Source organism: Perissodus microlepis, chromosome 2 (genome assembly GCF_051167445.1).
Source record: "Perissodus microlepis isolate ML-2025 ecotype Zambia chromosome 2, ASM5116744v1, whole genome shotgun sequence".
NCBI classification, from domain to species: Eukaryota; Metazoa; Chordata; class Actinopteri; order Cichliformes; family Cichlidae; genus Perissodus; species Perissodus microlepis.
Window position 1 is genome coordinate 9,796,109 of NC_140462.1, and position 14,967 is coordinate 9,811,075.

Genomic DNA, 14,967 nt, shown 5'->3' on the forward strand with positions numbered 1-14,967 from the left:
GGTACTCGCCAAAGTGCTGGCAGACTTTGTGCCCCCTACTAAGTATCAGACCTGTTAAACAGCTTTTAAGCGCAATTTGCTTAGATGACAATACACTCCTTCCTCGCGGGACACATGCTGTCCCCACATGATTCGAATTAGTCGGGGCACCTTAGAGGTGTTGTGCTCATGTGTAAGTAATGAACGCCTGTGTACGCGAATGTTTGTGTATGTCTGTGTGCATGTGCTGCTTGAGTGTGCGTTGAGGGTGTAGGCGGGTGTTAATTGCAAACACCTGAAGCTCGTAAGCAGAGCTGCATTTAGTGACAGTTTGACTTAACAACGGCTGGCCGTGCTGTATCTGTGAGCACACAGAGGAGGCCCAGTGCTGCTGCCTTTAGGAGGACGCTGGAGGTAAATGTCCCTGAAGTGAAAGCCTGAGGGACATTACCATTTACAGTTAGTGGATCTGCTGGCCTTCACAATACTTTACTACTTTTTTTTTTTTTCCCATTAGAGGAACATCTTTCAACTAAAACGTGTCAACCAAGAGTTCTGCATCATCCTTTCCAATGCTGCTGCAGAGCTGCTGCCCCCTGTTGGGCTCCTGGCCTCATGCTTAGTGAAAGGTGAGCACCCTGATGTGGAGGGCATGGGCACGGACTTAATGGCAGAAATGCCACTCATGTAGTGTGGTAGTTTGTGTCTCACACGCATACAAGCAGAAATACCTTGGCCTGTGATCCTGTTGGTAAGAGAATCAAGTTTCAAGCGGTGAGAGTTGGTACCAAAGGGGAGAAGATGGTCTTATCTTACAGTGTCGTGTTGAGAGAGAGAGGAGTCCCCCCCGCCCTTCCCGTCGGCCCCTCAAAGGCTCTGAGACGAACTCAGACTTGCACAACACACGCAGCATAGGACCACGTTTGACCACGACATGAAGCCCAAACCCTCGTCCAAGGACGCAAGCAAATACGCAATACTTTTCATAAAAACGTGCAAAAAGAAGAAGAAAATCAAGCATTTATTTTCTGGAAATCCCTCCTTAGAAATAAACACATTTTTATAGAGAAATGTTAACAAGTCTGTGTTGAGCAATCAAATCGCTGAGACGTGGAAAAAAAATAGATGTCCACAAGCATTCTATTGCATCAAAGCCGCAATAAACAAAATAGCCTTTTGTTTCGACAAAAACAAACCACCACATCTAGAGAGGACTTTAAATAGACTCCTGAAGAGCTGTTATGGATCGTATCAGTGCCAAAACCACTCGATTACGCAGCAGTTTACGAGATTTATAGGAAAATGAGGGGCAACGTGTGACACAATAATAAGATCTAATGGAGTAAAAAGATCTCCTATGCATTACTTACAAAGTGTGTGCTGCATACCTCTTATTTAAAAGTGCTTGGAGTGGAACTTAATTCAATAAATTTATATATAATAAACCTAAAACCTAAATTAGCAGTATCAGTATCTTCTCTAACCCAGCAGACAGCACCAACAAGCTTTTCTCAGCAGAGCACGCTTCTGGATGGAAAGCACAAAGTGTTGAAAGCGGGCCAGAAATTCCACTTGTGAATGTTTTCACCTGTTCTTATTGTTGCACAGCTATTCACATCCAGAAACACTGAGAAAGAGAAGAACAACAACAACAAAAAGAAGAACCACGCAAGGCAATTTCCCAAATCTGCAATAAGCACCTTGAAAACTCTACTTCTGGCTTTACCCCTTTACACAAGAAAGCAAGAAAAGAAAGTGTGTCCAAGCAGGAACTGTGGCCAGATTCCACTTGAGTTGCAAGTTTAAAAAAAAGAAAAACAAAAAAACAAAACTGGAATGTCATGAATGCCAACTTCAACACACTCACACATCCTGTTGCTACTAGCCAAAAGATTTCTGTCAATAAAGAACAGTTTCCCCTTTAAAAGCTCAGTCCAAATGCTCCGTGTAAACCAGCACTGAGCAGCAGCGTACTCCAGCTGATGTTTATGCATCACTCTTGGCACGCAAGTCGCACCAAACTGCAGTGTAATTAGAAATCAAAGAAATACCTTATATCTTTCTTTAATTCAGAGGGATACTGGGGGAGTGTGTGTGTGTATCATGATGTGGATCACACACTGTTCTCCACACCAGGAACTATCACTGGCCCTGTAATGAACACCACACGCCAAACGTGGCCAATCTTGGCACAGGACTGCTCCATCTATTAAAGTGGCATAAGGCTGAAAGGCTCAGGGATGGACATCCCAGTCCCACTGATCTGCTGAGTGTTGAGCTCTGCGGGCCCTACCCCAGGCTTTAGGGGGCTGTAATCCTCCACATGCGCACACACATACACACAGACATAGAGTCCGAGGGGGGCTGCCAAAAGCTTTTGCAAGCTCAGTCGTTAACGTTTACCTGAGAGTGGAGGGTTTTAGTGTTTTGCTTATGTGTTTTGGTAGGTGGTATTTAAGGTACAGACACACAGGTACCTGGAGGACAGGAGCACTCTTGGCCAACATCCCTCGCTGGCCGCACTTTTGGCGTCAGAGCCACCACTTTCTGCAAAGAAAGAGCAAATTCCAGTACGTTATAAATATGCATGAGTGCACTCAGTTGCAAAATAGTACCGTTTCACTAACTCTAACAGTTCCTTGAGAATGAGATTTCAGTTTAATTTAAATGGGAATAAATTGGGATTAAGAGAACAAAATAATGTTATCAAGATATCTAAGTAACAGTTATGAGATCATGATCTTTCTGCTATTATATGCAGCTCCAAATGAGAAGAGTTTGCTTAATTTCTTTTCCATGTGATAACATTTTAGTTTGGTGTCTATCATCAGCGGTTATGTCACCCCATAAAGCGCCGTAACCGCAAACTAATTGGCCAGCTGCATGTTGCCTTTCAATTCTTAACACTGTGCATTAACTGATTTTGGGGTGGTGGTGGGGAGGCAATTAGGGTACAACTGCCAACGATTGCCAAGTCTGCCTGCGCACACTACACGTTCTGCGTTATTGCGCAAAGTTTGGGCACGGGGAGCAGACATCCACACGCATAGCACATGTATTTATCAACGACAATCACTGCGTATCCACAACAGACATGTACCTCTTCCACGAGCTTTCCTATTGGGGTGCTCAACTCTGACAGTAAGGTCCCATCCTCGTTTACGAACGCCCTTTTCGGGTGTTGGAAGATAGACGCCTTGTCCAACTCCATCTGCAGTCGGTTCTCCAGCTGATAGGTCTTCAAGCTCATCAGAAGACACACGGTGATGGAGCTCATCGACATCAGCAAGCACAGAGCGATGGGGAAACCTGGCACCCATCGCTGGCTCCGGGACTTGGGGGTACAATGGCACACCAGCTTATTTTCTCCGATAGAGTCGCCGACCGTATCCATGGTGCGATCCTACTTCTAAGTCCTCTTGCTGAACAGAAATGGCCAAAATACTTTGTTGTGTTTGGCGTTGTTAAAATATAAACCGTATTCAGGCTCCTAGTTCGAACTAAACGCACTCACTTACACTCCGCCACAGCGCAGTGCGCTCGGGGTTCAAAGCGCTGACTGAAATTAGTCCTGGAATAAGAGGCAGCAGCGGCGCGCACCGGGTTTGCACCAGATGGGAGTAATCTGGATGCCGCAGAAGACGCGCCTCCAGACTTCCAGGACGTTGTTTTCTGTTGAGTATCCTACATGCACGTGCAAGTGCAACTGCCCACCTAAAAGTTGCACATTCAACTAGTCGAGATGCGCCCGCCCTGAAGACCACGTGGGAGGCTTTAGATTGACAGCTGTAAATGAAACAGATTTGGCCGGAACAATTGAGATCAGTCAGGAAAATCCGGGTTGGTTCCTATGACTTAAATAAAAATGAAGAATATATTATAGTAGTAAACTCTTCCAAGCCAATGCAGTCCATTTTATTTAAATGAGAGCGGCAGCAGAGGATGTTCAGGAGATATGTGGGCGCTCAAGGCTTGTTTTTGTCCATCTCTAATACAAAACAGGATCATTTACAAAGGAGAACAAGAATCTGCACAGTCTTTAGTGCTGAATCAGTTACTATCCTTTAATCTTAGAGAACAAAATCATTGCTTTAAAAAGGCTTTTTAACTAGTTTGAGATGTAAGTTGATCCTGTAAGTCTGACAGTGATCAGGGTTAGGTCACACAGACAGGCTGAAATCCTAGAACAATCTTCACTTAATATTCCCCCCTTTTATTAGTAGGACATCGCGCTAAGATGGACACGAGGCTCTGGTTCAGCTCAAGCTGCTACAACGGGCTCTAGTAATAATGGCCTCAGACGGTTTAATTTTTTCAGTATTTTAGCTGTTTGGCGCCATCATGAGGACAAATGCAACTACTGCAACCCATGTACAAAATCGATTCAAACTCAATAGTTTGTGATCTGTTTATTGAAAAATGTATTTCACAAAAATTTACATAACCATTCAATGGAAAAAAACGAAACAAAAACTACAAAACAAAAAACAAGCTTAGTACTATGTACAAGGATTTTCTGCCCCAATAGTTTGTCTGTGTTTTATTTTATTTTTTTTAAACATCAACCCTAAATAAATTACTCAAGACACTGAATGATTAAGAGATTCTCAATCTGTTCATTCACCAATGACCTATATCCCATTGCAAAGAGAGAACACTGACAAATCTGGACTTCAAAAATAAAAAATAAAAAAGTTCTTCCAGTACATGTTCAGAAAATACAATTTAAATTACATCAGCAAATAAATAGATATCAACTATGGTGGGTTCATTACATCACAAATGTCATCTATATGAACATAATTGGTTAACAAATGAGACGAAACAGCTTTCAGGGCAGGACACAGTGTAGTGGGGCAGTGGACTGATACAGTCAGCTTATCTACACCTCTCCCAGAGAGGAGGGACGTGGAGACTGGCCTGAGACAGCCAGACTCTAACTGAGGTCACATGCCAGATGTCTACAGGTTCAGGAGCTGTCTTTTTTGCTGCTGTTGCTATTATTACTGCTACTGCGCCTGCTTCTGCCCCTGCTCTTGTGGTAGCATGCGAAGAAGGGGTGTCGGAGGGCTTGCTCAAGACTGAGGCGCTTAGCTGGGTCATACTCCATCATCTTCTCTATCAGGTCAAAAAGCTGCTGGTGGTCTTCGCGCTTTGACATCATGTAATGCTGATGACATATAAAAAAAGAAAAACAATGACAACTGTTAATCAGTTTCTATGGGTTTGTTACTAAAGCCATTGCTTATTGCTTTACAACAACCAATATTTTCCAAGTTAAAGAGCACAATCGGGATAATTTGACAGAACTGAGAAAGTTGATTTGAATATTTTTTGATAAAAACACATCTCCACCTCTGACTTACGGTCTTCTCCATCAGTTTTTCTTACCTTGAGGGGTTTGCAGTGTTTCTTGACATATCTCCCAGCAGAGCTATGTACATCCCAATCCAGCTTGTTCCGGTGAACATATCGCCGTTTTCTGCAGAACATTTTTGTTTTTAAAGTCAATTCATTCCACATTGTCAATTCTGTATATAAACATGCATAATCAAAATTTATATAAATTCTAGTTCTAAGTAAATAATTTTAAAAAACAGCTTTTTCAATCAACCCTTACTTTGTTTTCTCCAGGAGGTTTGTAGGGATGGGGCCCAGGACTCGCTCCATCATAGCAAGATGCTCTTTGCTGTCATGTGTCTGAATGAGGAAACAATATGACCTGAATTAGTTCAATGGCATGCCAAACGGCAAGAGGATTGTGCATCTGCCATGTACTGTTACCTACCTGGAAAAGAGTACTTCCCAGATAATACTCAATGAGTATGCAGCCTACACTCCAGACATCACAGGAATGATCCCACCCTAGATCTGAAGGACACCATGTAAAATCGTTTAGTCACCACCCCAGGGGTTGTCTCAAGCTTCAGCACAGTGCTTTAAAAACAGCTACTTACCTAAAATAACTTCAGGAGCACGGTAGTGACGTGTTGACACCACAGAGGTATGATGCTCGTGGTCATATGTGGCGTTACCAAAGTCAACAATTTTCACATCTGGATTCCTCAACGTTCGTTCATCTCTTTTCTGAGAACAAAATACAACCGTAAAGCTCCCACAGCTGCTCCCACATACAATATTTCACCTTTTACCAGTACTTGATATCAACAAAACCTTACCATTTCACGATTGTACTCCATATCATATTCTGACTCTATGAAGAGAATATTCTCAGGCTTCAAGTCTGTGTGCGTCAGCTTGTTCTTATGCAGAACTGAAAGATAAGATCACATTTTAAAAACAAAACAATTTTAACCCTGATCTTTTATGTTAACTTACTGAGCTTTCTGCACACAAACAGAGCAAGTATTCATTACTTACATTGCACAGCTCGAATAATCTGGTAGGCCATGTGTCTGATGTGGTCAATGGGGAAAGGCTGGAAGTTGTTTTCCTTGAGGAAATCGTATGTGCTGAGCCCAAGCAGCTCAAAAGCAATACAAATGTGACCATTAAAGTCAAACCAGTCCAACATATAAACACAAGCGCTTAATGGGAAAGGAAGGAAGAGAAGATGTTAATATACACAGCATGTAGAGGTATATAAATCTTACTATGTTGTCATCGCTGTGTGATAATAACTTACTATCGCCTATCAGTGTCGAGGGAATTCAGCTGTTTCAGGACCTCTACCTCAGACAGAGCTGCCTCTCGGTAGCGGTCTATATTTTTAATGATCTTCAGAGCCACTCGAGCCCCATCACTGAAACAAAAGGAAATACAAGACTTTATATTTAAACCTAAAAGTATACAGCAGTAAATGAACACATTACATTAACAGGAACAATTTTCCTTTTCTTTCCAAGCTCCTTAGACTTTCCTGATAGTACTTACTTTGAATGATCAATGCATTCAGCGACTCTCCCAAAGGCTCCCTCTCCTAGAGTACACACAATCTCATCTACAGAAAATAAAGAGTAGAAGTTAGACACTTAGCAATGACAGTAGAAAACTGACCTTTTGCTGGTTCACTGCCTGATGTTATATTGCTCTGTTTAGCTACACTACAGTAAAAGTCTTCTTAAGACTGGCAATAAACTCAGCAGTAAATGTAACACTGACAATCAATGTCTAAACCAAAAATGTAAGTCTACTGGACGAAATATTTCAGCCTCTAAATTAATGTTTGGAAATAAAAACCAGACAACAAGAGAGTGAAAGAGACAAAGTGTGAACAACAGTAGAAAGAAAAGGTATATAATTCTATACATCTCGCTCTTAGCATGTCTCCACTGTGATAGATGAGGTGACCCTCGTCATCATCCTCAAAACTCCTGGATCTTTTCCTGCGGTGATGGCTCCTCCTCTGCACCGGAACCGCCGCAATCCGCCATCACACCAATAACCCATCAGCCAGCCAGCACCAGGCCACCACAATGCGACATCGCCATTCATTCAACCGGACCAAGGGGGGGAGTTGTAGGGGTGGATAGATTCAGCCCGTTCAGTAACACCATCAGGCGAATGGACGGAAGGACGGAGCAGCCAAATTCAAATTCAGCCCCGTCAGAGAAATTGGGCGGCAGCCACCACATAGTGTGTGTTACAGAAGAAAAACATGGCAACAAGATTTACAGATGAGAGACTTTCTCAAAGTAGTACAGAAAAAAAACTAAACTTGATTACAGTCTTTCTACATGTAGCTCTTTTTAACTCTTCGGATACAGCTTTACCATTTACCATCACGTCAAATGACTGCCCACTACGATCACAGCAACAAATAATGAGTCCACTTTTCTCTTGCAAAACTACACTCACAATCCATTACTTCCCGAGCCCCCCCCCCCCAAGCCCCATACGTTTCATTACTGGAAATCATGCTTAATAGTAAGGAGTAGGACACACGCACAGATACAGAAAGACAAAGAAATGGGTGTTAAGCATTGGCTAAACACCAGTGGTAATGATCCTTTCATCTTGGTGGTATAGATAGGAACGGGCGGGGGTAGACGGGAGAAGGAGGTTCCCGTACCGTAGAGGACATGTGGCGAGAGTGGCTCCGCCGGCGCCTTCTATCGCGGTGCCTACGGCTACGGCTGCTTCGCCTGCTGCGATTGCTACGTGCAGAGGACTTGCTGTAGTGGTGCCAATCGCGGTCTCTCTCCTTGCAGTTGCTTTCATGGCTGTCCTCGTCACAGGCCATGTCCCAGCTATGGTCCCTTTCTCGAGAGTCCAGTCTCTGGTTCAGATTACGGGTCTCTAGGTAGTGGCTGCAGTCAAACAAACGAGAACACAAACAGATGAAAAGCACGCATAAGGGCTCAGGTAAGAACAGTCCAGTTCCTTGTTTGTGATTAAGCTCTAAACTGAAGACTGGATGAGAGAGTGCTAATGATACGCTTATTGCCTGACACTCTATCCAGGAGCCTTTTATGTAACATTTGGAATTAGCAACCTACTGGTTTACAGCCACCAAACACCCCACATCCTGTTCAATAAGGGGTTCAACTAAAGAAAACAAATTTATTTATAGATTCATCAGCAAAACATTGATAGTTGATGGTGCGAAATATAATCTGCGATTCCACACCTGTGCATCTTGGAAGCTGGTAGTCAACACCTTCATGGTACCATTTGAGCCAATAGAAAATCGAGTGTTAGGAAAATTCCATTTATTCCTTGCATAATTGTTTACTTGCATATACACTACCTTACTCGCCATTTCCTCAATAAGGCTGAAAGTTTCCAGTAACGTGGAGCAAACTCCCACCTAGCATGTGATTTTAGCACCTAAGACCTAAAAAAGACCAAGAAACCTTTAGAGCCTTAGCACCCTGGTGGTGTCAAGTGTCTTCCAAATGAAGTCTGCCTCTCTACAGAATTAAAATTAGAGTAGATCTGGAAAACATCTAATGTAACCTTATGAATCCTCAAGCATACTCACAAAAAGCTGGGAACGGCAAAACAAGTCTCCAACCCACTTTACTTTGAGTTTTGTGTTATTGAAAGAAAAAAAAAGAAAAAAGAATACTGACAGTTTAACATGCACATTTAGAGTGTCACACACTGTCCATGAAGGTTGAAACGCAGTAAACATGACCTTGGTGGACACAACCTTGGTGAACATATTAAGTAAATGAGTTTAAGGTTTACATAAGTGCTCATTATCCATTTGTATTATGGAGTATGCCTGTACAAGACAAAGGACCCAGTGTGTTCCAACAAGCTGAACAAGCAGGGCAAAGTAAATAAACCTGTCTGTAACAAGTCACCTTCAAGTACTCCACCCACAGTCAACACCAACTCCCATGCTCATCAACACAAGAGCTTACAGGGCTTCTAACGCAATATGCCAAACCGTTACTTCCAGCTCTAGATTGAATCAGACACCATCGCAGGCTTTCATTCAAATTGGCTCAAGATTGATTAACGTATGCTGTAAAAAAGCAGCACCTACTTCCTCTCTACCAGCAATTACAGAGACAGTGAAGACTTACAGCGTTACAAAAATATATTTGTATATTTGTCCGTTATGAAAAAATAAACCAATATAGATTAATACCAATTTATGGGCCTTTAGGGGTTACTACACATAAGCACGATTTGTCCACATACTGCCAAGCAGTCCTGTTATTTACAGCCATTTGATAAAAGAGTGAATTTATATATTATATTGGTGGAAGGAGAAAATCTCTGATGGACACCCTTTTATTTGAAAATGCAGGAAATTTATTTGGAAATGGTTAGTAAATATACTGCATCAGCCACATTGAGCAGGCCATTATTGGTTACTTGCCCCATATCGTGTTTTTGTGCTTCTCTAAGCGGCACAAATTGACTCATTAAGTACTGGTTGAAGGTAGATTCATTTTTATTTTATTTTTTTTTAAATCACAGTTTATTTGCACAGTTAACAGTTTTTCCCCAGTGTAACACTGTAACAACTAGCATTTTTTGTGCCAAGGTATGTACTGGTATTTTTGGCATTCCTGCTGATCGAGCTTCAAGGTTCAGGAGCTGTATATTTGGTTCAATTTTTTTTTTTTTTTAAAGACCACTGAATGTTTTAAAGATATCAAAAATTTGCTATCAACTGTTGCAATCATGCAATGCCAGATTATACAAACAGTCTTTCCACAAAACATAACTTCTGCCACTAGAGGTCTCTCAAAACAATAACATCCAGTCTGATGACCTTCTGCAGGGGATCATTTTGTCTTTACAAGTCTTTCCAACATGAACTTTGTTCACAAGTGAAGTAATGTATTACAGATTTTACTCATGTTGGGTGTCTGACCCAACTAAACCTATCATACCAAACCTTAGCTACACCTTTTGTTGCTAATATTTGACACAATTGACAGGTAAACCAATTTAAATGCAGTTATGCAGAATAACAGTATCAGTTTCACTGGGTTTAATGATTGTTTGAAATATGTGGGATACTAGTAAATGAAAAATATAACACTATTGGACCTCCAAGACATGTTATAGTCAAACCGTTCCACATTAAGCTGACATAAACCCTAAACACAAGCTCGGAATTTGAATAGGTATCCTATAAATGCTGACAGATATTTACCCCTCGTAGGTCTTGTGGTGTCGGTGAGTTCTTCGAGATTTGTTTTCTCTTTCGCTGCTGTGTGAATCTTGCCTCTTTCGCTTACGACACTCCATCCTCTCTTCCCAGCTGTACTCATCGAGCCAGATGCCAGGGGAGCACATTCGCTTTGAGTGGCGCATCTGGAAGATATGATGGGTAGATAATTTTAAAAAAAGAAACAAACAAAACATGTCAATTGGGTAGAACTGAATTCTACTGAAACTTCAGAAAGTGTTAAATCTGATTATTTATCATCTAGTGAACTGCATGCTACTGGACCATGGTCACATGACCTCAGCTACAGGATAAACAGCTTCCTAGAAAGAGTCCTTATCCTACTGGCAGAGATCCAATATCCTGCATTACACGTGAATGAAGAAATTTAAATTGTACCTGAAATGCAAGCACTAATGACTAAGCAAATAATGCTGAAATCATTAACATAGATTTAACACTTTAGAACCTTAATAGGAATTTAATTTATAGAAAATTATGTGAATGTGTTCTGAATTCAGCTTATAGTTATTAAACTTTTTTGTTCTGCTCATGTAACACCCTACCTAAAACAACAGCCACATTAGCAACCTGATCATAGGACCCGAGGCTTTGTGACTATTATAGCCACATTTTACGCAAGCTGTTCGGGGTAAAAGACAAAACAGGTAAATGGACAATAAGAAAACTAAATTTAGCCTAGTTTAAGAAGATTTCTCAAAAATATCAAATATTTCATAATATGTTATGTTTGCTGGGTAAAGACGCATTAATACACCTGCAAAGCCCCAACAAACAAGTTATGAGGCCTAACGTGGACGTATGGTCGACGTTTTCACAGTGACCCGGTAACCGCAAAGGGCCTTTAAGGGCTCCACGTTGTCCATCTACCACCTGCGTTTCTCCGCTTGTATTTGCACAGACTGTAAGAACTTTCAGTCAAACACAATCTCAAACTTTTGTTTATTGCTTGTGTAAAACTGCTTAGCAGTGTAGGGATAAAGCACACGGTAGCTGTTAGCTGGAGTTAGCTTGTTATGCACACGTCGAGTACTTCAACCACCGCGAATGCTACTTTAGCAGGCTAATTTCATTGAAATAAACATTACATTACTATCTGATCGTACTTAAGAATGACTAACATTGTAGAAAGCAGCGCATCATATTCTGTTCAGCCAGTTATAACATTTCCGAGGAGGTGGAAGTTAATAATCAGACACGCAACTACCATGTTAGCAAGGCGTCGACTCTTGAAGCTCATGAGCAAACGCCAGCAGTAAAGATGCCCAATGACTGAAAAAACCGGACCAAATTAGTAATTTTCAGAGACAGGGGAATTCGTCTTACCTTTATTTCACAGTTACAAGTTAGAAAGCCGATACTTTTGCGGCTGTGTGGAAATATACGAACAAAGAAAGCGGAAAAACGGACCGTCCAGCCGTCTTCAAAAATGGCGACCTTCCGTAGAATCCGATGGAACTTTCTAAAACACATTCCATGACGCAATGCACACAACGCCTTTCGCAATGCCTTCTGGGATTTGTTGTTCTACGCTGAGTCTTTCAGACAGCACACAACGAATTAGTTTTCCTAAACTAAACAAAACATTTTTTATGATCATAATAATTTTATTACTTAAAGAATCCAATGTTAAATAATAAACAGCTATTTCAGGGTGTTTTTAGTATCTTGCCTTACTTACTAGAAAATAATTTTATTTCAAGGTTCAAGGTTCAAGGTTCTTTATTTGTCACATGCATAGTTATACAACACACAGTGAAATGTAGCCTGACACGCTCCTCGACATGTGCAAAAATGGGGGGGGTAAAGGAAGAACATTATATATATATATATATATAGTATATACATTGGGTGAATGTGCAGTAGTAGCAGCAAGCAGGTGGATTCTGTACATTAATATGAATAGACATCTGACATCTTACTTGACATTGCAGTAAGAAAAAACACAGCATCTTTCAAATGTTTTATACCCACATATACTTTTTTCATTCCTGTTTTTATGCTGAACTTAAGTGTTATCACTCCGTTTTATTATTGTTTTTGTGCTTTTTCAAACATAATAAATAGATCCTCTTCGCTCCTATCCGCACTCTGAGTGGAAATGAGCAGTATTACTGTTGTGTGTGTTATGGGAAAATGCTTTCTCCATATGACAGGAATATTTTGAAAGGGTTCTAGGACAAAAACATCCGAGTGAATACACTGAACGTTATCGTTTATATGTTGAAATCCAAGCTCATTGTTTTTGTCCTAGGCTCAACCCTGCCTGGCAGGTTGTGTTCAGGGCACAAATACTCACAGCGCCGCTTTGAATTGTGGGTAAGACATGTCTGCGCCCTGTCTTGTTTCCTGAAAGCACATTGCTTACAGTGAACATCTGAATTATCCAAAGGTTTTCTGGCTGCAAACCGGCTTGATTCCAACACGCTGTGAACATGTCGGAAAATCCTCAGAAGAAGAGCACCTCTGGAAATGGGCTGACAAAAGCGGTGATTGCTGAAATGCTGTTGCAGAACTTCGAGAGGTTGCCTGACATTGATCAGAAAGTCTTCAGCTACGGACCCTTGTATCTGGGGGGAAACGCCGGACTTGCGGGACTCATATCCAACAGCTTGTATCGCAGAGCTCTGAACGTCAGACAGGCGCCCATCACCTCCAGCCTGCCCATGGCCGTGCTGCCCTTCCTGACAACATGCGCCCTGTACAGCGCAACCGTGTCCAACCCGCTCCTGTCCGGTGACCTTAACTGTCCCATGTGCTCCATAATACGAGGTGCACTTGTTGGTGTGATCGGTGGTGGGGTGTACCCCATCCTCCTGGCGTTACCTATGAATATTGGCCTTGCTTCCAGGTACAGCACAGCTCCGATGCCAGAGAAGGGTAATATGATCCGCTACTGTGTGGAGATTTCTAGACCGGTCTTGAGGAGGATGAGGGCAGTTTTAGTCCTCCAAGCCTTCTTCGGCACCTACCTGGGATCCAGGCACTATGAGACATATACCAAACTGGCCACGATAACATTTGGCCCAGGTGGAGAAGAACTCAAAGACTAAATGCACTGAACTATAAATAAACACATTCATTTGCAATGATCTTGATCACTGTTTTACATGGTATATCCCAATGCCTGAGATTGTCATCGTGGAAATAAATGTATTTGACGTATCTGTTCTGAAATCTTTTCTGGTTCGCCAAGAATAGATAAATTGTCATGTTTGCACTACCCAATATATGTTCTTTAAAATTAGAGCTGAACCAGTGGAGTAGCTATTTAATTACTTAATTACATGTGCAGATTTTCTATATGTCTCTATCTTATTACACTTGAAAACATTGAGCTTTGTACGGCTCTGAGATGTTCTACATTTAAATCGTGCAGACAAAATAAAGATTTTGCCTGTCAGTATAGCTTTTTTTTAAATTTTTTTTTACACAAAACAGTAGTTGTAATGCAGGTTCATATGAGTTGCATCTAATCATAATTTTTTGTATTTAATCACCAAATGTGCTTGTGTAAGAATTTACAGAAAAGATTTAAGTTTGTTATATTTGATACATGAGTTTTTGAGAGTTCTGCATCATCAGTGTGGTTTTTTCACCCTTTATTTCAAACTAAATAAATTGCACAATACATTTTAAAGCAATAAATAGACTCTGATGTTGGATTTTTAAAGCCAATGTCAATTCAGACTTATTAGGTAGTAAAAACCTCTGATATCCATATACATCAATGTGTAGAAATTCTTCATAGAGTCCTATTTAAAAAAAAATCTACATACTTCCTGCTTCCATAGGAATTAATTAACACTATAAAAGCAGAAATTTGCTGGTCTGTAGCATTCAAAGCCACAATCTTCCCAGGAGTGGATGTCTCAGCAGACATCCAGGTCAGACTGTCCAATGCTCAACACAATTAAAAACAGCATGAACACGTACAGCTTGTTGCCTCTGAACAAACTACAAGACTTCTGAGACTATGTCATTTGACCAGATGAGACCAAAGTGGAGATGTTTGAAAGAAACCAAACACAGCACATCAGCATTAACATTCATACCAGCTGTCAAACACGGTGGTGGAGGGGTAATGACCTGGGCACCTTTGCGCTCAATTGATTCTCATTGATTAAAGCTTGGCTATAATTGGATCATAAATAGGACCATGATCCCAAGCTCGGCAACAAATCTACAACAGAATGGGTGAAAAGGGAAAAAAAAGGTGTTGATGATGATGGATTGGATTTATATAGCGCTTTACAATGCCACTATTCATTCACTCTCACATTCACACACTGGTGGAGGCAGCTACAGTTGTAGCCACAGCTGCCTTGGGGCAGACTGACAGAAGCGAGGCTGCCATATCGCGCCATCGG

General features: G+C 41.3%; 3 protein-coding genes across 3 annotated transcripts in view; 1 reads left to right on the plus strand and 2 right to left on the minus strand.

The window, feature by feature from the left end:
* Positions 1 to 3,705, minus strand: part of col23a1b (collagen type XXIII alpha 1 chain b) — a 127,661-nt gene extending 123,956 nt beyond the window's left edge. Inside the window, exons 1-2 of the mRNA XM_084944651.1 lie at positions 3,080 to 3,705; positions 2,457 to 2,526 (exon numbers count right to left, since the gene is read on the minus strand). Of these exons, the coding sequence (XP_084800777.1) occupies positions 2,457 to 2,526; positions 3,080 to 3,373 (364 nt within the window). The 5' untranslated portion in view covers positions 3,374 to 3,705. The remainder of the gene's footprint in view (positions 1 to 2,456; positions 2,527 to 3,079) is intronic.
* Positions 3,706 to 4,373: 668 nt separating this feature from the next.
* On the minus strand, positions 4,374 to 12,089 carry LOC146392279 (dual specificity protein kinase CLK4-like). The gene is made up of 13 exons (XM_084944663.1): positions 11,924 to 12,089; positions 10,562 to 10,722; positions 8,012 to 8,249; positions 7,249 to 7,345; positions 6,874 to 6,940; positions 6,626 to 6,742; positions 6,361 to 6,527; positions 6,159 to 6,253; positions 5,937 to 6,066; positions 5,768 to 5,850; positions 5,600 to 5,679; positions 5,371 to 5,461; positions 4,374 to 5,149 (listed from the first exon to the last, which is right to left on the minus strand). Exons 1-13 carry the CDS (start codon positions 12,068 to 12,070, stop codon positions 4,949 to 4,951), a joined length of 1,674 nt encoding a protein of 557 aa, XP_084800789.1. The 5' UTR covers positions 12,071 to 12,089; the 3' UTR covers positions 4,374 to 4,948.
* Positions 12,090 to 12,899: 810 nt separating this feature from the next.
* On the plus strand, positions 12,900 to 13,762 carry tmem126a (transmembrane protein 126A). Its single transcript, XM_084944707.1, has one exon. It carries the CDS (start codon positions 13,033 to 13,035, stop codon positions 13,648 to 13,650), a length of 618 nt encoding a protein of 205 aa, XP_084800833.1. The 5' UTR covers positions 12,900 to 13,032; the 3' UTR covers positions 13,651 to 13,762.
* Positions 13,763 to 14,967: the final 1,205 nt, after the last annotated feature.

Excerpts from the sequence above, each read along its gene's own strand:
- tmem126a (XM_084944707.1), top strand. The coding sequence starts at position 13,033 with ATGTCGGAAAATCCTCAGAAGAAGAGCACCTCTGGAAATGGGCTGACA.
- LOC146392279 (XM_084944663.1), bottom strand. The coding sequence starts at position 12,070 with ATGTGTTTTAGAAAGTTCCATCGGATTCTACGGAAGGTCGCCATTTTT. Across the intron at positions 6,941-7,248 it reads AGACATGCTAAGAGCGAGAT|ATGAGATTGTGTGTACTCTA; the intron begins GTATAGAATTAT and ends TATTTTCTGTAG. Across the intron at positions 6,528-6,625 it reads CTCGACACTGATAGGCGATA|CGCTTGTGTTTATATGTTGG; the intron begins GTAAGTTATTAT and ends TTTCCCATTAAG.